The 24,146-nt window shown below is 44.0% G+C and overlaps 1 protein-coding gene across 5 annotated transcripts in view; it reads right to left on the bottom strand.

Annotated features, from left to right (window-relative positions):
- The window catches only part of EDAR (ectodysplasin A receptor), a 206,615-nt gene that overhangs the window by 83,371 nt on the left and 99,098 nt on the right, over nucleotides 1-24,146 (bottom strand). For 2 of the 5 annotated variants that reach the window (XM_075336431.1, XM_075336435.1), the window contains exon 1: nucleotides 3,570-3,647. The exons of 1 other annotated variant lie outside the window; for it this stretch is intronic. In XM_075336431.1, the coding sequence (XP_075192546.1) occupies nucleotides 3,570-3,624 (55 nt within the window). In that variant the 5' untranslated portion in view covers nucleotides 3,625-3,647. Of the gene's footprint in view, nucleotides 1-3,276; nucleotides 3,343-3,569; nucleotides 3,648-4,139; nucleotides 4,253-24,146 lie in introns of those variants that run through there. 2 more of the 5 variants (XM_075336432.1, XM_075336434.1) reach the window with 2 other exon arrangements.

Here is a 24,146-nt window from a genome sequence, read left to right as displayed (position 1 = left end):
ATGTGGGTAAGTGGGCTTAGATTTGAGAATAAGGTATTACAAAATGCAGCCAAATCGGGTTGGTTCTTCCATTAATGTCTTTGTAGCCTACATTCACACAATAACTTGGTGACCACACTAAGTCACACAGTAGCTTGATGACCATCCAAAGTCACACAGTACCTTGGTGACCACCCAAAGTCACACAGTGTATTAAAGGGGTTGTCCAGTACTTTTATATTGTTGGCCTATCCTAAGGATAAGTCATCAATATCAAACTGGTGGGGCTGTGACACCCAGCACCCCTTCTGTTCCTGGTGTCAGCAGTGGACAGATGTGATCAATTGTGGAGCTGCACAGCCCAGCTCTGTCAATAATATAGTGGCCATTGCTGTTTACTACACATCCTCTCAGGGAACAGCTTATCAACGGGGGTGTCGAACCTCTGTCTGATCTGATATTAATGACCTATCCTGAAGATAGGCCATTAATATAAAAGTACTGAACAACTATTTTAACTGTTATCATTAATGTTTTCCAACAAGACAGTAGTAGAAAGCCGCACTCACCGCTGGCAAATCAAATGTAATTTATAGTCGTGAGATGAAACATAGAAACAAAGGCAACAGCAATTAATCTAAATAATCGCACCTATTTTTTATAACTAAAAATATTTTAGTGGTTTTAATTTGTTTTATGGTGTAATTAATGATTAGATTAAATAAATTATGTAAATAAAGGTGAGTTAAGCTGGGTTCACACTAAGCGACAACGACGTCGCTGTTACGTCACCATTTTCTGTGACGTAACAGCGACTTTGTAAGTCGCTGTTATGATCGCTGCTTAGCTGTCAAACACAGCGATGCAGCAGCGATCATAACGTCGCTGTGCTACATGTGCAGAGAGCAGGAAACCGCGCTTAGCGCTGGCTCCTTGCTCTCCTAGGTACAGTACACATCGGGTTAATTAACCCGATGTGTACTGCAGCTACATGTCACAGTGCAGAGAGCAGGGAGCCGCGCACACTGCTTAGCGCTGGCTCCTTGCTCTCCTTGCTACAGTATACATCGGGTTAATTACCCGATGTGTACTGCAGCCACATGTGCACAGAGCAGGAGCCGGCGCTGGCAGCAAGGGCGGAGGCTGGTAACGAAGGTAAATATCGGGTAACCAGGGAAAGGTCTTCCCTTGGTTACCCGATGTTTACGCTGGTTACAGCTTTCCGCAGCTGCCAGACGCCGGCTCCTGCTCCCTGCTCGCTTCATTTCGTCGCTCTCTCGCTGTCACACACAGCGATGTGTGTGTCACAGCGGGAGAGTGACGACCAAAAAATGAAGCTGGACATTCAGCAACGACCGGCGACCTCACAGCAGGGGCCAGGTCGTTGCTGGATGTCACACACAGCGACAGCGACGGGACGTCGCTGCAACGTCACAGAAAATGGTGACGTAGCAGCAACGTCGTTGTCGTTGTCGCTGTGTGTGACACCAGTTTTAGTGATATTTAAGAAGGCGGTTATCTTGTGATAGATTGTGGCCAGAAGAAGCAAGATTACTCGCAAAACAGTTCTTGCCTTTGTTTCGTCTCATAACCGTGTATGGAGTATAAAAGGAATTGGATTTTCCAGTGGTGAGTCCTGCTTTCTACTTCTGTCCTGTCGGAGAAATTTATGTATGAAAGAGTTGAGCATCACAATGTCTGACAAAATCTTCTGAAAGGGAGGAATCTTTTATTAATTACCTTGTGTGATAGCAATGTCAGCGTTTTACTAACCTGTTGTTATCATTAATGGGAAACTCTGTTAATTCTTAGTGGTTTCAAATATTAATGATCAAATACTGAAGGGTTTGTGAGATTAGTAAAACCATGCTGTTCCAGTGCAACTCAGTCTATTCACCTGAATTGGCTTGAGTTACAATACTAAGCACAACCCACTGAGTTGGATTGTTTGTTAAAAGACCATTTTTCTAATCTCATACAATGCATTTAGGAATGTGAAGTGCATATTTATATAAGTTTGATTTTGAAGATAATATGCTGAAAATTGTATAATCTAAATTTGATGGGCTACAAACATTACTGTCAAAGATGTGTTCCCCAAGCTACAAGAGGTTGTGTTCTTTTGAAGATCCACAAGTTCTACTCTGGTCAGTAATCTATGTGACACTGATTTGCTGACGAATTAATTTCTACTCCTGAAACTAAGTTAAATAAGAGCACATTATTGCAATAATTAATTAATTTATTAATAAGTATAATAAAATATTGCACAATTAGTACCCACTACATCTCAGCTATAACCCGCTTTATGACTGTGTAAGTCTGTGCCCAGAAGGGTGTGTGTTAAAGAAACATTGCTCTGTGCATAAGTGCACCCTCCTTTGTGCCTTGGGTTAACTTTCTCAGAACGTTCAAGACAAATGTCAAGAATAATAAGAGATCAGAGAATATACACTGCAGGTAAATTGACTTGGCAGATGAGAGTCTGTGGGAATATTTATCTAGAATCCTTTGAAGAATACTGGCTTTTACCTTAGGTAATGCTTCATGGAATGAGACCTGAAAACTCAAGTATAGCACAGAATTAATGGTCTGGATGAATTTGTAGGAATAACCCTCCCTAAATGAATGACTGACGTTACAGGTCGGAGATCACATTAGGATTACCTAGGTGTTAATCTCTAATCTCATAAAATACCGCAGTTTTATTCTCTTTCTTTGAAAGTAAAAGTTGCAAAATTTCAAGGATTTTTTTTCAGTTTTCCCCTCCAAGGAAATCCCTACAGCAAGACAAGACTTTTTTTTATTAGAGTCTAAATCTACATCACAAAAAGTGGAAAAGAATATTAATCTGCATTATTCCATAGAATAAAAAATGAATAATTCAATTATAGTCCCCCAAAAATATATCTGTATTATAACACATTAATAAGTATTTCATTTTAATACAAACTATGTATTAAAATGTATAATTCAATATATTATTTTGCATTACTCTCCCTTTAAGCGTTGGCTTGACTCTTAAAGGGACAGTTACCTCCTAATATTTACCTCTTAATTTTTTTCATCAGTGACTAGAACATAAAACGTGAACTATAGAAATAAAAGGTTTTCATGTTCCAGTCATACATTATACAAATATTATGGATAATATTTCACCATCACACGCATAATTTGGAATATTCATTACTTTAGTCATACAAGGTCATGTTTAAATATATGCATTGAGTTGTTAGCATTATTAAGAACTAAATATATTTATTGTCTGATCAAGGGAATGAAGACACATTACCATACCTTTGCTGTATAAAGAGAAGTGCGGCTTGTCAGATCAATGTGCCAATCTCAGTCATAAATTATATCTATATATAAAGCAATGCTGTGTAACAAATAAATATTCACTTAATCAGATTTTGCGAAATTATTAACCCATATATATATTGTAATAAATGACACTATAAAAATTGTTATTAATAATAATAATAATAATAATAATAATAATAATAATAATAATATTAATAATAATACGTATATATGTCAAATATGTGTTAATAAAAAATCTCCCTAACCTACGGGTCAGAAATACTTACACAAGCTATTTACAAAGCGAAGACCCAAATCCTTGGTAGCAGGCAGTGCAGGCATTTATCCAGCCAAGACAATAGTATTTTGGGGTTTGAGCATAGGCATTTTTTCCTTTTATTCTCTCTCGCTGGTGAGGTGAGGGATCTGGCAGCCCTGCCTCTTTTCCACCCACATAAAAAAATTAGCAATGAAATACACAAAGGTCTTTGAGAAACTGTTAATTAACTATTAGAACCTGCAATTAACCTGGTGTTTAGGAAACCATACGTCCTTTAATGTCTGACACTGTTGGTAAGTGTCGCTCTAGGCAGAGAGGTTGGCATGGGGGCAAAAGCATTACAACCTTAAAAAAATGGGCAGCATTGGTTGGAAAAAATATTTCATACATATTTTTATTTTTTAAGCATAATTCTCAACTATACATGACCATACGAGATATATCTGCCGTTATCAAGTCAATATAGACTATTAGCAGCAAGACAGAAAAGTGAGAATAACCAGCCACAAATATGACACAATGAGCCAAAATGCAAATAATGTAAAACACAACAGGCACCAAGGAGGAGAGTACTTACTTTGCAGTCGAACAAAGGACGGTGTCCAAGTGGTAGACGTTGTGGTAAGATGGATGCTGAGGTGAGTAACATTCTGGCACTGCTCGTCCTCATTTAAGTATTGGAGTAAGTTTAGGAAATCAGTCCATTTATAGTCAGTCACCCACTATCATTGCGCAAATAGACTTGCATGACAAGCCAATCAGTTTATAGCACCACACAAAGCCCATACGGTCATTGATCTTAACACATGACAGCAACACGAGACCATGCGAGACTGAAGGAGCGAAATAAAGTCCTGGGAGATGGAGCTTCAAGGACTTTTTTTTAATTCTATAGTGAATTAACCCTGATAAACAAAAATGAAATGCTCCAGGGTCCTACATCTTTCAACTTGTACTTGAAGAGGTGTCACTTTTATTAAGCTTTTGAGCCCCATTATTTTTTACCTTTTCAAGGAACTGAAGTTACAAGTGTTTCTTATGTAAAACAATGTTTTATATCACTGGTGTAACTAAACCTAGAAGACATAATGTCCATGCTGCATTCATTTTGCTTTACACGAGCAAATGTTTCCAATTTCAAACACAGTATGAAATCCAATATGTTCACACTTCAAGAATACTATAGTTGCAGCTTTTCTCATTTCTTACACCATCCTCCTTATAGTAAAACACGTTTCATATAACTTGAAATTCCCACAAACATGTTGTTACTATTCAAGTAATACATTGATTTATTAAAGGGAGTCTGTTGGCATAAAATGACTGCTCAAACCAAGCACATCTTATAGCCATTGTCATTGCTCATTTATTGAATCCTATTAATTATATTTTACTTTACAGTGACGGATAAGCTTAAGTGAAATGACATTAATATGGGTGATTTCAATATCCCCATTGACACTTCCCACTCATCTGTCTCCAAACATCTAACACTCGCTTCTTCCTTCGGCCTCACCCAATGGTCTTCTGCAGCTACTCACAAAGATGGCCACATGCTGGACCTCATCTTCACTTGCCTCTGTTCTCTATCTAACCTCTCTAACTCGCCTCTCCCCCTGTCTGAGCACAACCTACTCACATTCTCTTCGCCAAGTACGCAACCACCCCTCCACAACCTTTCACACCCTCGCACAAATATCAAACACATTGATTTACACGCCCTCTCTCAGTCCCTTCTCCCTCTCACAGACATTGCATTTCTACATGATGCAGATGCTGCTGCAACTTTATACAACACTACAATCTCTGCAGCTCTCGAATCAGCTGCCCCCCTCACACACACCAAAACCCGCACAATCATCAGGCAACCCTGGCACACGAGGCAGACTAAAGAACTAAGACGGGCTTCCAGAATTGCTGAGCGCAGATGGAAAAGGTCTCATTCCACTGACCACTTCATTGCATATAAAGAGTCCCTGACCACTTTCAAGTCCACACTCACTGCTGCAAAACAAACCTACTTCTCATCCCTCATATCCTCTCTCTCTCACAACCTTAAACAGCTATTCAACACTTTCAATTCTCTCCTCTGTCCTCCAGAACCACCTCCCTCTCCTCTCCTCTCCTCTCAGCTGAAGACTTTGCCTCTTTCTTCAAGCAGAAGATTGACAACATCAGAGCAAGCTTTGGCCCACAATCACCACAGCCACTTCTCACAACTACTCAGCCTTCTTCCTCCAAATCCAGCTTCTCTGCCATGACAGAAAACAATCTTTCCACTCTACTCTCAAGATCACATCTAACAACCTGTGCACTGGACCCGCTCCCATCCCACCTCATCCCCAACATCACCGCAGTCCTCATCCCAGCCGTAACCCATCTCTTCAACCTATCACTAACAACTGGTACATTCCCTTCATGCTTTAAACATGCCTCTATTACACCCATCTTCAAAAAGCCCTCCCTTGACCCATCCTCTGTGTCAAACTATCACCCCATATCCCTTCTCCCCTATGCCTCAAAACTACTAGAACAGCATGTCCATCTTGAACTGTCCTCATACCTCTCATCCTGCTCCCTCTTTGACCAGCTACAATCTGGATTCCGACCGCATCATTCCACTGAAACTGCCCTAACTAAAGTCACTAATGATCTACTAACCGCCAAAGCCAAGCGACACTAGTCTATTCTCCTCTTACTGGACCTGTCCTCTGCCTTCGACACAGTAGACCATTCACTCCTACTACAGATTCTCTCATCTCTGGGCATCACAGACTTGGCCCTATCTTGGATTTCTTCATACCTAACCGACCGAACTTTCAGCATCTCCCATTCTCACACCACTTCCTCATCTCGCCCCCTATCTGTCGGTGTCCCCCAAGGCTCAGTTCTTGGACCCCTGCTGTTCTCCATCTACACCTTCGGCCTGGGACAGCTCATAGAGTCCCATGGCTTCCAGTATCATCTCTATGCCGATGACACACAGATCTACCTCTCTGGACCTGACATTACCTCTCTACTAACCAAAATCCCACAATGTCTGTCTGCTATTTCATCCTTCTTCTCTGCGCGATTCCTAAAACCTAACATGGACAAAACAGAGTTCATTGTCTTTCCCCCTCCTCACTCATCTCCTCCAACAAGCCTTTCCATCAAACTTGATGGTTGCTCACGCTCCCCAGTCTCACAAGCACGTTGCCTTGGAGTAACCCTTGACTCTGCTCTATCCTTCAAGCCACACATCCAAGCCCTCTTCAACTCATGCCGATTACAACTCAAAAATATCTACTGGATCCGTGCTTTCCTTAACCAAGAATCAGCAAAAACATTAGTGCATGCCCTCATCATCTCCCGCCTTGACTACTGCAACCTCCTGCTCTCTGGCCTCCCTTCCAACACTCTTGCACCCCTCCAATCTATCCTAAACTCTGCAGCCCACCTAATCCACCTCTCCCCTCGCTACTCCCCAGCCTCGCCACTCTGCCAATTCCTTCACTGGCTTCCCATCACCCAACGACTCCAGTTCAAAAAATTAACCATGACATACAAAGCCATGCACAACCTGTCTCCTCCCTACATCTGTGACCTAGTCTCCCGGTACCTACCTGCATGCAACCTCAGATCCTCACAAGATCTCCTTCTCTGCTCCTCTCTTATCTCCTCTTACCACAATCGCGTACAAGATTTCTCCCGTGCATCGCCCATACTCTGGAACGCTCTACCTCAGCACATCAGACTCTCACCTACCGTGGAAAGCTCCAAGATGAACCTCAAGACCCACCTCTTCCAACAAGCCTACAACCTACAATAGCCCTCAGTCCAGTAGACCACTGCGCAACCAGCTCTGTCCTCACCTATTGTACCATCACCCATTCCCTGTAGACTGTGAGCCCTCGCGGGCAGGGTCCTCTCTCCTCCTATACCAGTCTGTTTTGTACTGTTAATGATTGTTGTGCATATACTCTCTTTCACTTGTAAAGCGCCATGGAATAAATGGCGCTATAATAATAAATAATAATAATAATAGAGTTAAAGAAATCAGGGTTTTATATTTGCACAGAATTAACATAAAATATCTCTTCCAAGTTAAAGTCTTTCCACAAACCATGGAGAGATTACGATTGAAGTAAGCTAAGCAAGGGAAAACATAAAAATTAGTGATGGTCGGATCCGGACGGAAAAAGTCCGGATCCGAGCGGGTCGAAAAGTACCTGAGCACCAACCCCAGGCTCAGAGTTCTCAGGGAACTTCAGGGAACGATCTGGTTCCAGCCACCCAGATAATAAAAAAAAAAATTCAAAGAAAAAAGAAAGAAAATAGGAATAAGGTAAGCGCTTCATACTTACCGGTCTCCGTGCTGCTGTACACTGCTTCTGGGGCCGCTCGCTCTACATCCGGAACCACTTATTGTCTTTATGAGTATGCATGGCTTTCCCGCCCACCAGCAGTCCCCGCATCTCTGATTAATTGCAGTCAGACAGCACCCCTACCCTGTGTGACAGCGTGTCTGACTGCTTTCAATCACACACGCTGTCTGCATCTAGATTGGTGTAAAAATAAATAAATTAATTGGAGTGGGGTCCCCTCATATTATGATACCCAGCCATGATAAAGCATACGGCTATTTAAAATTATTTAAATAAATAATAAAATAAATTGTTCTGCAATCCCTGCAATTTTGATACTCTGACATGATAAAGCTGCCTGCTGGGGGCTGGTATTCTCTGGCTGAGGAGGCCCATGGTTTTTGCCCCCCCAGCCTATAAGTAGCAGCCTGTAGCCACCTAGGATTGTCGCATCCATTAGATACGACAATCCCGGAACTTTACCTGGCTCATCCCGATTGCCCTGGTGCGATGGCAATCGGGGTAATAAGCGGTTAATGACATCTCACAGCTGCCACTAAGCCCTAGATTAGTAATGGAAGGCGTCTATAAAATCCCCCCATTACTAACCTGTAAGTGAAAAGAAATAAACACAAACACCAAAAAATCCTTTATTTTAAATAAAATACAAAAAAACCCGCTTTCACCCATTTAATAACCCCAAAACATCCAGGTTCGACGTAATCCACACAAGGTCCCTTGACAATTCTAGCTCTGCTACATCTGAAGTGACAGCGCGTGGGCATAGAATATGACCACTTAATGTGAGCTTCAGACAGAAACTGAGCCGCAGCAATGAGCAGTGACATCACTCATTATCTGTGGTCACAGCTTGAGGTTCCTCCCCCTGTGATCACAGGTAACTTGACCTCAGGTGACATCATGGAACTGAGTGACCTCTCCTCAGGGGTAAATAGGCAAGTTGTGATCATTTTACTACAGTTAGGTCCAGAAATATTTGGACAGTGACACAATTTTCGCGAGTTGGGCTCTGCATGCCACCACATTGGATTTGAAATGAAACCTCTACAACAGAATTCAAGTGCAGATTGTAACGTTTAATTTGAAGGTTTGAACAAAAATATCTGATAGAAATTGTAGGAATTGTACACATTTCTTTACAAACACTCCACATTTTAGGAGGTCAAAAGTAATTGGACAATAAACCAAACCCAAACAAAATATTTTTATTTTCAATATTTTGTTGCGAATCCTTTGGAGGCAATCACTGCCTTAAGTCTGAAACCCATGGACATCACCAAACGCTGGGTTTCCTCCTTCTTAATGCTTTGCCAGGCCTTTACAGCCGCAGCCTTCAGGTCTTGCTTGTTTGTGGGTCTTTCCGTCTTAAGTCTGGATTTGAGCAAGTGAAATGCATGCTCAATTGGGTTAAGATCTGGTGATTGACTTGGCCATTGCAGAATGTTCCACTTTTTTCACTCATGAACTCCTGGGTAGCTTTGGCTGTATGCTTGGGGTCATTGTCCATCTGTACTATGAAGCGCCGTCCGATCAACTTTGCGGCATTTGGCTGAATCTGGGCTGAAAGTATATCCCGGTACACTTCAGAATTCATCCGGCTACTCTTGTCTGCTGTTATGTCATCAATAAACACAAGTGACCCAGTGCCATTGAAAGCCATGCATGCCCATGCCATCACGTTGCCTCCACCATGTTTTACAGAGGATGTGGTGTGCCTTGGATCATGTGCCGTTCCCTTTCTTCTCCAAACTTTTTTCTTCCCATCATTCTGGTACAGGTTGATCTTTGTCTCATCTGTCCATAGAATACTTTTCCAGAACTGAGCTGGCTTCATGAGGTGTTTTTCAGCAAATTTAACTCTGGCCTGTCTATTTTTGGAATTGATGAATGGTTTGCATCTAGATGTGAACCCTTTGTATTTACTTTCATGGAGTCTTCTCTTTACTGTTGACTTAGAGACAGATACACCTACTTCACTGAGAGTGTTCTGGACTTCAGTTGATGTTGTGAACGGGTTCTTCTTCACCAAAGAAAGTATGCGGCGATCATCCACCACTGTTGTCATCCGTGGACGCCCAGGCCTTTTTGAGTTCCCAAGCTCACCAGTCAATCCCTTTTTTCTCAGAATGTACCCGACTGTTGATTTTGCTACTCCAAGCATGTCTGCTATCTCTCTGATGGATTTTTTCTTTTTTTTCAGCCTCAGGATGTTCTGCTTCACTTCAATTGAGAGTTCCTTAGACCGCATGTTGTCTGGTCACAACAACAGCTTCCAAATGCAAAACCACACACCTGTAATCAACCCCAGACCTTTTAACTACTTCATTGATTACAGGTTAATGAGGGAGACGCCTTCAGAGTTAATTGCAGCCCTTAGAGTCCCTTGTCCAATTACTTTTGGTCCCTTTAAAAAGTGGAGGCTATACATTACAGATCTATGATTCCTAAACCCTTTCTCCGATTTGGATGTGAAAACTCTCATATTGCAGCTGGGAGTGTGCACTTTCAGCCCATATTATATATATAATTGTATTTCTGAACATGTTTTTGTAACACAGCTAAAATAACAAAACTTGTGTCACTGTCCAAATATTTCTGGACCTAACTGTATATTGTAAGAACTTTACATTTACCTATTCTTATTTATTTTATAGATTTACAGTCATATGAAAAAGTTTGGGCACCCCTATTAATGTTAACCTTTTTTCTTTATAACAATTTGGGTTTTTGCAACAGCTATTTCAGTTTCATATATCTAATAAATGATGAACTGAGTAATATTTCTGGATTGAAATGAGGTTTATTGTACTAACAGAAAATGTGCAATCCGCATTTAAACAAAATTTGACCGGTGCAAAAGTATGGGCACCTCAACATAAAAGTGACATTAATATTTTGTAGATCCTCCTTTTGGAAAAATCACAGCCTCTAGTCGCTTCCTGTAGCTTTTTATGAGTTCCTAGATCCTGGATGAAGGTATATTTGACCATTCCTGTTTACAAAATAATTCCAGGTCAGTTAGGTTTGATGGTCGCCGAGCATGGACAGCATGCTTCAAATCATCCCACAGATGTTCAATGATATTCAGGTCTGGGGACTGGGATGGCCATTCCAGAACATTGGTAATTGTTCCTCTGCATGAATGCCTAAGTAGATTTGGAGCGGTGTTTTGGATCATTGTCTTGCTGAAAATATCCATCCCCTGTGTAACTTCAACTTCGTCACTGATTCTTGCACATTATTGTCAAGAATCTGCTGATACTGAGTTGAATCCATGCGACCCTCAACTTTAACAAGATTCCCGGTGCCGGCATTGGCCACACAGCCCCAAAGCATGATGGAACCTCCACCAAATTTTACTGTGGGTAGCAAGTGCTTTTCTTGGAATGCCGTGTTTTTTTGCCTCCATGCATCGTAACTCCTTTTTGTATGACCAAACAACTCAATCTTTGTTTCATCAGTCCACAGGACCTTCTTCCAAAATGTAACTGGCTTGTCCAAATGTGTTTTTCCATACCTCAGGTGACTCTGTTTGTGGTGTGCTTGCAGAAACAGCTTCTTTTGCATCACTCTCCCATACAGCTTCTCCTTGTGCAACGTGTGCTGTATTGTTGACCGATGCACATTGACACCATCTGCAGCAAAATGATGCTGCAGGTCTTTGGAGGTGGTCTGTGGATTGTCCTTGACTGTTCTCACCATTCTTCTTCTCTGCCTTTCTGATATTTTTCTTGGCCTGCCACTTCTGGGCTTAACAAGAACTGTACCTGTGTTCTTCCAATTCCTTACTATGTTCCTCACAGTGGAAACTGACAGTTTAAATCTCTGAGACAACTTTTTGTATCCTTCCCCTGAACAACTATGTTGAATAATCTCTGTATTCAGATCATTTGAGAGTTGTTTTGAGGAGCCCTTGATGCCACTCTTCATAGGAGATTCAAATAGGAGAACAACTTTCAAGTGGCCACCTTAAATACCTTTTCAAATGATTGGATACACCTGCCTATGAAGTTCAAAGCTCAATGAGGTTACAAAACCAATTTAGTGCTTTAGTCAGTCAGTAAAAAGTAGTTAGGAGTGTTCAAATCAAGAAATTGATAAGGGTGCCCATACTTTTGCACCGGTCAAATTTTGTTTAAATGCGGATTGCACATTTTCTGTTAGTACAATAAACCTCATTTAATCCAGAAATATTACTGAGTCCATCAGTTATTAGATATATGAAACTGAAATAGCTGTTGCAAAAACCCAAATTGTTATAAAGAAAAAAGGTTAACATTAATAGGGGTGCCCAAACTTTTTCATATGACTGTATATAGCACCACTAATTCCACAGCACATTGCAGATATCATCATCCCTGTCCCCATTCTTTGGGGTGTGGGAGGAAACCAGAGTGCTTGGAGCAAACAAGGGGAGAATATAAAAACTCCTTGCAGATGTCCTGAGTCACCATTTGTGGTGTAAAGTTCCCACTGAGCCACAGTGCTGCTATATTGCATGTCATATTAAGTGTGAAATCACTGTCGCATAATATTGAACAATATAGAAATTCGATTTTGTCTGCTTTTAAAAAAGGAAATCGTGTATTAACAAAAAGCTGACAGACCATGGACTGGGGATGGGTGTGTGAATGATGGCACGGGGAGGATATTATATCTGGAGGAATATTAGATTTTATGATCAGATAAAGCAGGCTAGTAAATTAAATGGCTCTACTGACATTCTATAAAACGCATACACACCAGATGTTAGGATGCACAAGGGACCTCCGAATTTGAAGCCATTGTCATTGCTCATTTACTGAATCCTATTAATTGAATTTTTCATTTCAACAAGGGACAAGCTTAAGTGAAATGAAATTAAGTGAAAGAAATGTGTTGTATCTTTGCTAAGATAGAATTAACACAAAAATATCTCTTCCTATTTAAAGTCTTTCCACATAAGCTATGGAGACGTTATGAATAAAGTAAGCTAAGCATTTGGAAAACATGAAGATCCATTTAAGATCTAAAAAATCTTAAATATATTAATGCAGAACTGTATTTGTTTTTAACTGGATAGTTTCATAGGTTTTTAAGGTTGAATGTAGACATAAGTCCATTGAGTTCAACCAATTACCTAATAGCTTCTCTCCCAAAATGCCTCCCATCTCTACACAATTGGGTCATATTGGGTTTGCCACTTAGGTAAAGCTCTTATATCACACACTAGATCCCCAACAATATATGTCTTTCTCGGTTTGTAATGAAATACTATATAAAAAATTAAGGGACTAATTTGGCACACTTTTATCCACAAGCTTAGACTAAAAGGCAAATGTCCTATATATATGAAAGTTTTTTTGCATCAATATGAAGGTAATCTACATATACATACAGAACAATATACTGTGGACATAGGTGGAGGCCCGTGAGAACCTCAAGTTGTGCCTGCAACTTACCTGAATGACGTCACCGCTGATCACGCGGCTCACTCAGTCTCTGCCGGAAGCTCACAGCGGGCAGTCATGTTCTATGTTACTCTCTGTGAATTCAGATGTAGCAGAGCTGGATTCGTTTTGGGACCTCGTGTGGATTACGTTGGACCTTCAGGGTTTTTTGGGGGGTTAATAAAGTGGTGAAAGAGGGTGGTTTTTGATATTTTATTTCAAATAAAGGATTTTTTTGGTGTTTGTGTTTATTTACTTTTACTTACAGATTAGTAATGGTGGTAGACCCTCCCCATTACTAATCTAGGGCTTACTGGCAGCTCTGAGCTGTGATTAACCCCTTATTACTCTGATTGCCACTGCACTAGGGCAATTGGGAAGAGCAAGGTAAAGTTTCGGGACTGTCGCATCCAATGGATGCAGTATTCTTGGGCAGCTGCAGGCAGCGATTTTTAGGCTAGGGGGAGCCCAATAACCATGTGTTTCCTCGGCCTGAAATTACCAGCCCCCAGCTGTTGGGCTTTATCATGGCTGGGCGTCAAAATTGGGGGGGAGACTGCTCACAGGTTTTTAAAATTATTTATTTAAATAATTTAAAAAAAAGAAAAAGAAAAAGCCGCATGCGGTTCCTCTTATTTTGATACACAGCCAAGATAAGCGCACGGTTGGAGGCTGCAGCCTGTAGCCATAGGCTTTATCTGTGCTGGGTATCACAATATGGGGGGACCCTATGACAAATATTTTATTTATTTATGTTTATACCACGATAGACACACGTAGCATATGTGATTGGAAGCAGTCAGCTGACACGTTGACCCTCAGGGTGGAGGTGCGTCTGAATGCAACCAATCACAGATGTTGCTGGGCGGGGAAAACAGTGCATATGCATGAAGATAAATGAGCGGCAACGGAAGTAAATGAGTGTCAGGAAGCTGTAACTGCCGGAGCCTTGGTAAGTACAGCCCGCTTGCTCCTACTCCTTATCCCTTCTATCACGATTTTTAATAGCTGGATTTTGGTGCCCATAGACTTATATGGTAACTGGTGCCTAGTCAGATAACCGGGATCAATTCTGGGCCGGAACTGGATTTTTTTTAATCCGGTTAGGTCCACCAGTCCCAATTATCTGTTAGTCCGCCCATCACTAATCATGATGATAAATGCATTACATGATCATACATCTGTTACATAAATCATGTGTTGCTTTATCACTCAACATAAGTTTTTATATAACAAAGAAAATGAAGCTGTGAACAACATCAGAGCCACACATTGACATTGCCAACAACTTCAGTAGACAATGCATTTTATGTCTCTGCAATTTTTCAGCACATTATTGGTCACTGATCAACAGTCACAGCTACTACAGTTAAAAACTGTTAACCCACTGAATAGCATTGAGTAATTGCAAGGATTAATGGAGTGTGTGGAATAGGTTTACCATAAAAAAATGAATGAAACTCATTATGTGAACAGATGTACGGATGTGCAATTTCCATATCCTACCATAAATTATTTTATATCAATTACTCACACTGTCAAATGAGTCTTTGTTCACCTGTGTAGGAGTTATGGCAGATGTGATTATTACTAGGACTCAGGTGGGCATGTCTGGAAATGCTATAACTGTCAAGCTACCGTACAACATAAAAGAGGGCACTTATCAACCCACTCTCTCTGCGTTACCTTATCTGTGACTATGGGGGCCATTCATGGCTTATCTGTACGTCAGTTATAACAAAGATTCTATAGTTTTGTTTTATATGTTTAGCATTAATAGATTCATGATATGCCAGCTATATTATTTATGCAGTGCTACATATTACATGAGGTATCAATACAAAAATATCTTTTTTCTATAAATTTCTATACATAGAAAGTATTGAATAGATTTTGTTTGAGGGAGGAGATGACTCTTGGGTAACACTAGGTGGTCCTCTCTACCGTTATACCGATGGTTCTACCTTGTGCCAGTCATTGCACTGGTTGCCCGTCCGCTCCAGGGTACAATATAAACTTATTACTCTCATCCACAAAGCTCTTCACAGTTCTGCACCTACGTACATCTTCTCTATCACCCTACCTGTGCCCTCTGTTCAGCTAATGACATAAGACTGACATCCTCTATAATCCGAACCTCCCACTCATGTCTCCAAGACTTCTTCTGAGCTGTGCCACTTCTCTGGAGCACACTACAAAGAACAATTCAATTAATTACCAATACCCACAGTTTTAAGCGTGCACTAAAAATTAATTTCTTTAGACTGGCCTATCACCTCACTTATCTAACTATTCCCTTTTTCGAAATTGTCTTCCAAATCTTGTCCTTTTTACTATCTGTTTATACACCCTCCATGCACTTAATAGCCCTCTGTACATGCGCTTGTACACACACTGACTGGTTACCGGTTCATGCAGCATTATTTGAATTTCCGATTTATTATATTGATAGATGGATGGACCATACGATTCAAGCACTTTTTTACCATTTACCTTTGTGTCTCCCCTATGTCCTAATAGATTGTAAGCCTGCGAGCCGGGCCCTCATTCCTCTTGGTATTTGTTGAATTGTGTTACTCTATAATGTCTCATATTCTCTACACATGTCCCCTCTGAATTGTAAAGCGCTGTGGAATATGTTGGCTCTATATAAATGAAAACTATTCGAAAGAGAAAGAGGAATAAATGAGCCTCTATTTAGAAAAAAGAGGAGCTTTGAGGAGGCTCCTGTATTCTTCACTTTCATAAAAAGTCATGATGTGGTGAAGACACATGCATCGATAGTGTTCTATATAGAAGAGATAAGATCATCTATGAACATAATATCATTCACTATGGAGAACCAAATAAGAGAGACAAGGCGGGGTAACTTTGCTCCTACAAGAGAGATACAGTATAGGCCCTCTCCGCCAGTATAAAGTATTGAAGGAGAAACCACTTGTATACCCAGACAGGAATCACACAATGATGGTGCAAGAATCCCATGCTTTGATATATGATTTATTTCTTACCAGAATTGATTGAAGAAAATAGTTTATTTGGTAGACATGATATACTATATAAGAATAAAAACTTGAAGAGGACCTGTCACGTGCTAAAAAAATTGAGTTAAATACATGGTAAAATCCCTGATCTCCTCTGATTCAGCCTCTCTTTTCGATTTTGTTCTGCATTAGTTCCTTACAGAGCTGTTCACATTTGTTGCTTCTGGAGCGTAGTATGTGAAATTTCTGCTTAGCAATCCAACTGAGTGTTTCTTCAGTCTATTCTGAAGGCATGAGTTTTCACTCTCTCCCAGATAATGTCATTCAAAGCTCAGCTGATTTTGCAGTCTATCAGTCTCAGATGTTACTGAACTCTATATACATATACTATATGGCAACATCTTGGAGGGAGGTGTGAATAGGTACACCCCAAGAGAAGACTGTGAAGAAACACCCAGTTAGACTACAAAGCAGAAATTGCACAGAGTAAAGAAGCATGTATGAGTATCTCTGCAATGGAACCACACAAGGCAAAAAGGAAAAGAGAGTCAGAATTAGGGGAGCTCAGAGTTTGTTTTTGTTTGTTTTTTTAAAGATATTTAACTACATTTATTGAGTAAGTGATATGTCCTTTTTAAGTTAGCTTGATAGTATTTTTTTAAGTTATATATAATATTTATACGCCTGTTCCATATTCAGTGACAAATGAACAGGTGACATTACTTTGTTATTTTTGTGAGATGCCTAATTTGTCTCCAAATGATATATACCTGGTGGACTGCGAAAAGCAACAGATTTTTCTAAGGATAATGGTACTTTTATGGTGGCATTAGACTTTCACTTTTGTAAATATCCCTGTATAATTGTAAGGGGATGCAGAAACATTTGCAAGTAAAAGTCGCCATCTGCTGGTCGAAAATGGCAAAGCAAGAACAATTGCTGAGAATATCAGGAACAGGAACTAAAAGAGTTGATTGTGTGTTTCCTGGAGAGAAGGGTTTAAAATGCCTTGGTGACAGTTGTGTTGCAGCTGCAAAATATAAAATGCCTGGCCAGGCCAAGAGAAGAGGAGGTGGTGCAAGACTCCTGGTTATAAAAAAGCTGTGTGGCAGTGAAGTGGGCTTACAGCCCCATCACTACAAAAGGGTTATAGAGTGGTCAGATCTCAGAAAAGGCCTGAGTTGAGAAGAAGAACCGTGACCTGAGTTGAGAGAAAGATCAGTGACCTAAGCTGAGGATGATCCATGACTTGAGTTGAGAGGAAGATCGGTGATGTACGCCAAGTATAAAACCCTGACCTGCACTAATAGAAACCCATGATCAGCGCCAAAAGAAACCTGTGATCAATGCAGTAGAAGCCCATGATCAAAGTCAGTGGAAGTACCCGAGGAAGATCAGGCAATGCTGGTCAAAGTCCAGACTCTTGACTTTGTGATCAAGCCACAGACTACGCTGGTCAAGATTCAGAGCCGGACCATTGCTCTCTGCACAGAAATACGGTATTGAGTCATGACTTAGGACACACTTCACAAAGCAGAGGCTAACAGCCTGTATAGTGTGTGGAAAATTCCCGATTTCGGCCTTGCAGCCAAGCAGGTAGCATCTTTGACCCCGTTAGGGATATGCACTGCTTAGTATTATTTAGATAAGTAGATAATAGTAATGAACAGAGTGACAATGATGTTATTCTGCTAGAGCAGGGGTGGGGAACCTCTGCGTATGCGGCCTGCGATGATCCTTCCTGTAGTCCCCGGGCAGATTCCCAGGGACCGCAGTGCTGAGGTGGCAGCAGTGTCTTACTGGCTGCTAGCCCTTTAAACCCCGCATGCAATACTTGCCCATCAACCTGAAAGGCGCCCATACATTCTAGGCTCAACCATGCATACACTGGAGGACATACGTTGTGGGTGGGGTAAGCCTGAAATGTGGTCTGCTCCCACAGAAGAGGAGCGGCTGCCCCAGCATCCCCCACATTTGTTTGTGCCCTCATGCCTGTTTGAGCCTCTTCAGCATCCCTAGGGCTGTGTGCGCTCCTCTCCAGCCTCCCCAGGCCTCTGTGTGTTCCTTTCTAGGCCTCTGTGTGTTTCTCTCAAGCCTCCTGAGCCCTGTGTGCGCTCCTCTCCAGGCCTCTGTACATTCCTCTCCAGCCTCCCCAGGCCTCTGTGTGCTCATTTCTAGGCCTCTGTGGGCTCCTCTCAAGCCTCCCGAGGCCTGTGTGCACTCCTCTCCAGGCCTCTGTGTGCTCCTCTCCAGACTCCCCAGGCCTCTGTTCACTACTCTCCAGCCTCTCCAGGCCTGTGTGCACTCCTCTCCAGGTTCCCCAGGCCTATGTGCTCTCCTCTCCATCCTCCCCAGGCCTCTGTGCGCTCCTCCCCAGCCTTCAGAGGCCTCTGTACAGTCCTTTTCAGCCTCCCCAAGGCTCTGTGTGTGACGCCCTGGCAAAACCACATAGTCACAAAAGAGTCCATTCTCCTTGTTACTACCGAAACCCACACCCAGGTACAACACACAGCCATTAAAGCCTAGCCACCCCCTCATGATAATAAGGACACACCAGTGGGCGGGATCATGCGGATGAGAACACCCACCTAGGGGTCCTGAGGTGTCAGGGGCTGGAACACGTCAGTTTCAGTTTGAGTTCAGTTGGAGTTGAAGTGGAGTGGAGCTGACAGAAAAGTGTAGTCAGGGGTAGGGGCCCGTGGACTACCCAGCTAGGTGGCAGACAGTGAACAGGGCCACAGGCGACGGAGATCCGGTCGCGGGAAACCTTAAGACGACCAGGGCAGGGTCGTAGCCCGCCGGTTCCGACAGCGGGATCCGGTCCGGAGTCCGTGCCCAGACGGGGTTCCTGGACCCTAGGACGAGGAAGGTTGCAAGCCCCCTTGTTAATTAACAAGCAGAGGACGAGGTTTCAGGCTTTGTTCTCCCGAAGCCCAGAGAGCAAAACGGAAGCCCAATGCGGGGGATAGGGTGTCCGTCAGAACCCACAGAGATCCCAAGGGTCAGATTTTGCAGGCCAAAGCTCCCAAATACACACAGAAGCGGGAGTGGACTTCTCCGTTCCATGCAAAGTCGTCCAACAGGAGAGGAAAACACAGAGTGCAGGAGGGACACCCGTTCACTAACCCGGGTGTGGGACCCGAGTACACCCTCCAACGGCAGCCGGCCACTGGCAACTTGGTTTACGACTGGGCTTGTGTGAAATTACTGAACTGTGAGTACACCATTGTCCCCCGGTCCAATCCGGCGCGCCACCTCCCGCAGCCATCACTCCCGTGTTCAGACCCTGGGACTACACCTCCCCTACCCGTGGAGGGGATCCCATCTTGCTGCCCCGCTCCATCAACCCCAGGCGCCCCATCACCGTGCAGCGGCGGTGTCACCATCCCTCACCGGCCACGCACGGGTAGTGTCACCGACACAACAAATCCCCTGTAAATATCCTCCTTTATGACAGTTGTGAGGTTGGACGGCCGTGCGAGTCCGGGTCCGGTCACCACTCAAGCCGCAGCAGCGAACCCCTGATCCGAATGGGCCCAGAGAAGCGACAGCGGCCCCCGCCAGCAACAACCCGAACCTGGCGTCACGAACAGGATACCTACCCCATCTGTAGACTTTGATGACGTGCGCCTTGCTTTGAATTCCGTGAACTGTTGAAAAATTTTGAACTGCCACCATCTTGCCCTCCATCTTTGACACTAAAAAACAACAACGCCATCGTCTTCTTCCCCGAAAAAAGCGCAAAGTTGAAACCCCACCCCCTAAGAATGCGGGCGGAACCCGGTAACTCCCAAAGCAGGAAGTGCAAAGGACAGTGGGTCCCGCGAGACTACTGTCAAAAAACCAAGGGGGAGGGGAGGAAGGAGCGGCATGTGATCCGAGAAGATAAAGGGCAGGGACACCAGGACTCTGCAAAAATTCCATTCCTGGATACTAAAGCGGAAGGATGTCTCAGCGGTCCGGCAACCAGCGTGTGGAGGGTCTTGTTCCCGGGACCACCGACTGGATTGAGGAGCAGACGGAGAAGATGTGCCGAAGAATCCAGGCCCAGGCTCACTTCATCCTAACGAGGTGGACGACCGAGATGAAGGGCCTGGCTGCAGCTGTCCGGGCATGCGAGATGGAGATGGCCTCGGAGGAGCGGGTAAGCAGTGACCCACGCCCCTATGTTCCCCAGGAACTGGCCGTCCCAGCTGAGGAGTGCGGCCTGCCCCCGTCCGCCACGTCGCCTCCCTCGCCACCCGTGTCCGCGGCCAGCGCCCCAATCGACCCGCTACCCCAAGCTGCGTCAGCGGATTCCGTCTCATCTAAAGAGGAGGACCCAGCAACAGGGACCTCAGACCTCACCTGCACCACCGATTCGGCACCCGTCTTGGTCTTGAGCCAGGCCGCAACCCTGACAACATCCCATCCGGCCCCGAGCCAGGACGTAACCCGTGCAGGGGATCCCATCTTGCTGCCCCGCTCCATCAACCCCGGGCGCCCCATCACCAGGCAGCGGCGGTGTCACCATCCCTCACTGCAATCCAAGGGTGGCGTCACCGACACAACAAATCCCCTGTAAATATCCCCCTTTAAAGGTTGTGAGGACGGAAAGGCCGTGCGAGCCCGGGTCCTTTCACCACTTGAGCCGCAGCAGCAAACCCCGGATCTGAGCAGGCCCAGAGAAGCGGCAGCGGCCCTCGCCCGCAACATGTGCACTCCACTCCAGCCTCCCTAGAGCTCTGTACACTCCTCTCCAGTCTTCCCAGCGCTCTGTGTGCTCCTCTCCAGCCTCCCCAGGCCTGTGTGTGCTCCTACAGCCTTCCCATGGCTGTGTGTGCTCCTCCAGGGCTGTATGAACCCCTTCAGTCTCCCCAAGCCTGTGTGTGCCCTACCAGCCTCCCCAGGCCTGTGTGTGCCCCTCAAGCCTCCCCAGGCCTGTGTGTGCCCCTCCAGCTTCCCTGGCCTGTGTGTGCTCCTCCAGCTTTCCTAGGCCAGTGTGTGCCCCTCCAGCCCCCAGGCCTGTGTGTGCCCCTCTAGCCTCCCCAGGCCTGTCTGTGCCTCTCTAGTCTCCCCAGGGCTGTGTGTTCTCCTTAAGCCTCCCCAGGGCTCTGTGTGCCCCTCCAGCCTACCCAGGGCTCTGTGTGTCCCTTCAGTCTCCTCAGGGCTCTGTGTGCCCCTTCAGCCTCCCAAGGGCTTTGTATGCCCCTTCAGCCTCCTCAGGGCTCTGTGTGCCTCTAGAGCCTCCTCAGGGCTGTGTATGCCCTTACAGCATCCCCAGGGCTGCATGAGCCACTGCAGCCTCCCCAGTGCTATGTGTGCCTCTCCAGGGCTGTGTATGCCCCTCCAAGGCAGTGTGTGCCCATGCAGCCTCCACAGGGCTGTTTGTGCCACTCCAGCCTCCCCAGAATGGTGTGTGCCTTGCCAGCCTCCCCAGGCATGTGTGTGTGCCCCTCCAGCCTCCCCAGGCCTGTGTGTGTGCCCCTCCAGCCTCCCCAGGGCTCTCTGTGCCCCCAGTGCTTTATATACCACCAGCGATGTTTATGCCTCCCAACTATGTCTGTGCCCTCCAATGATGTATATACAGTGCCTACAAGTAGTATTCAACCCCCTGCAAATTTAGCAGGTTTGATAAGATGCAAATAAGTTAGAGCCTGCAAACTTCAAACAAGAGCAGGATTTATTAACAGATGCATAAATCTTACAAACCAACAAGTTATGTTGCTCAGTTAAATTTTAATACATTTTCAACATAAAAGTGTGGGTCAATTATTATTCAACCCCTAGGTTTAATATTTTGTGGAATAACCCTTGTTTGCAATTACAGCTAATAATCGTCTTTTATAAGACCTGATCAGGCCGACACAGGTCTCTGGAGTTATCTTGGCCCACTCCTCCATGCAGATCTTCTCCAAGTTATCTAGGTTCTTTGGGTGTCTCATGTGGACTTTAATCTTGAACTCCTTCCACAAGTTTTCAATTGGGTTAAGGTCAGGAGACTGACTAGGCCACTGCAACACCTTGATTTTTTCCTGCAACACCTTGATTTTTTCCCTCTTGAACCAGGCCTTGGTTTTCTTGGCTGTGTGCTTTGGGTCGTTGTCTTGTTGGAAGATGAAATGACGACCCATCTTAAGATCCTTGATGGAGGAGCGGAGGTTCTTGGCCAAAATCTCTAGGTAGGCCGTGCTATCCATCTTCCCATGGATGCGGACCAGATGGCCAGGCCCCTTGGCTGAGAAACAGCCCCACAGCATGATGCTGCCACCACCATGCTTGACTGTAGGGATGGTATTCTTGGGGTCGAATGCAGTGCCATCCAGTCTCCAAACGTCACGTGTGTGGGTGGCACCAAAGATCTCGATCTTGGTCTCATCAGACCAGAGAACCTTGAACCAGTCTGTCTCAGAGTCCTCCAAGTGATCATGAGCAAACTGTAGACGAGCCTTGACATGACGCTTTGAAAGTAAAGGTACCTTACGGGCTCGTCTGGAACGGAGACCATTGCGGTGGAGTATGTTACTTATGGTATTGACTGAAACCAATGTCCCCACTGCCATGAGATCTTCCCGGAGCTCCTTCCTTGTTGTCCCTGGGTTAGCCTTGACTCTTCGGACAAGCCTGGCCTCGGCACGGGTGGAAACTTTCAAAGGCTATCCAGGCCGTGGAAGGCTAACAGTAGTTCCATAAGCCTTCCACTTCCGGATGATGCTCCCAACAGTGGAGACAGGTAGGCCCAACTCCTTGGAAAGTGTTTTGTACCCCTTGCCAGCCTTGTGACTCTCCACGATCTTGTCTCTGATGGCCTTGGAATGCTCCTTTGTCTTTCCCATGTTGACCATGTATGAGTGCTGTTCACAAGTTTGGGGAGGGTCTTAATTAGTCAGAAAAGGCTGGAAAAAGAGATAATTAATCCAAACATGTGAAGCTCATTGTTCTTTGTGCCTGAAATACTTCTTAATACTTTAGGGGAACCAAACAGAATTCTGGTGGTTTGAGGGGTTGAATAATAAATGATCCTCTGAATAAACTTTTCTCAATTTAAAAAAAAAAAAAAAGAAATAACATTTTTTTTTGCTGCAGTGCATTTCACACTTCCAGGCTGATCTACAGTCCAAATGTCACAATGCCATGTTAATTCCGAATGTGTAAACCTGCTAAATCTGCAGGGGGTTGAATACTACTTGTAGGCACTGTACCCCCAGTGATGTCTGTAACTTCCAGTGATGTTTATGCCCCTCAGCTTCAATAATGATGTATATTCCTCCCAGCCCTCTCCAGTGATGTATATTCCTCCCAGTCCTCCCCAGTGATGTTTATGCTTTCAATGTCTACTGTGAGGTCTAAAAACCCTAGCCTCCCCATACATGTCTATGCTTCACAGCTATGTATATTTTTCCCAGCCCTCCCCTGTGATGTATATGCCCCCAGCATCTCCTGTGATGTTTATGCCCTCAGTAGTCCCAGCGACACAAACCTGGAAAAGTAGTTGTAGAAGCAACAAGATCAATATCCCCTAATATCAAAGCCGCGACAAAAAGAAGAAGCTCCAGCCGCAACAGTGAGTTAATTGTTTGATTAAATATAGTAGGGTAATTTGCAAGTTGATAATTATGTGCGGCCCCTGAATGATGGTAGAAATTTCCAAATAGCCCATGGCAGAAAAAAGGTTCCCCACCCCTGTGTTAGAAGGATCTAGAATACTATATAGCCGATGTTGACAGTCAGTGGTGAGAATAATATTGTGTAAAGAGTACTGTGATTGTGATCTGTATTTGTGTGTTGATTATTTCTCACTGTGAAATAATCTGCTTTACTGCAA

Source organism: Anomaloglossus baeobatrachus, chromosome 2 (genome assembly GCF_048569485.1).
Source record: "Anomaloglossus baeobatrachus isolate aAnoBae1 chromosome 2, aAnoBae1.hap1, whole genome shotgun sequence".
Classification (NCBI taxonomy): Eukaryota; Metazoa; Chordata; class Amphibia; order Anura; family Aromobatidae; genus Anomaloglossus; species Anomaloglossus baeobatrachus.
The sequence above is the reverse complement of the archived record's forward strand: the minus strand, read 5'-3'. Positions and strand labels throughout refer to the sequence as shown.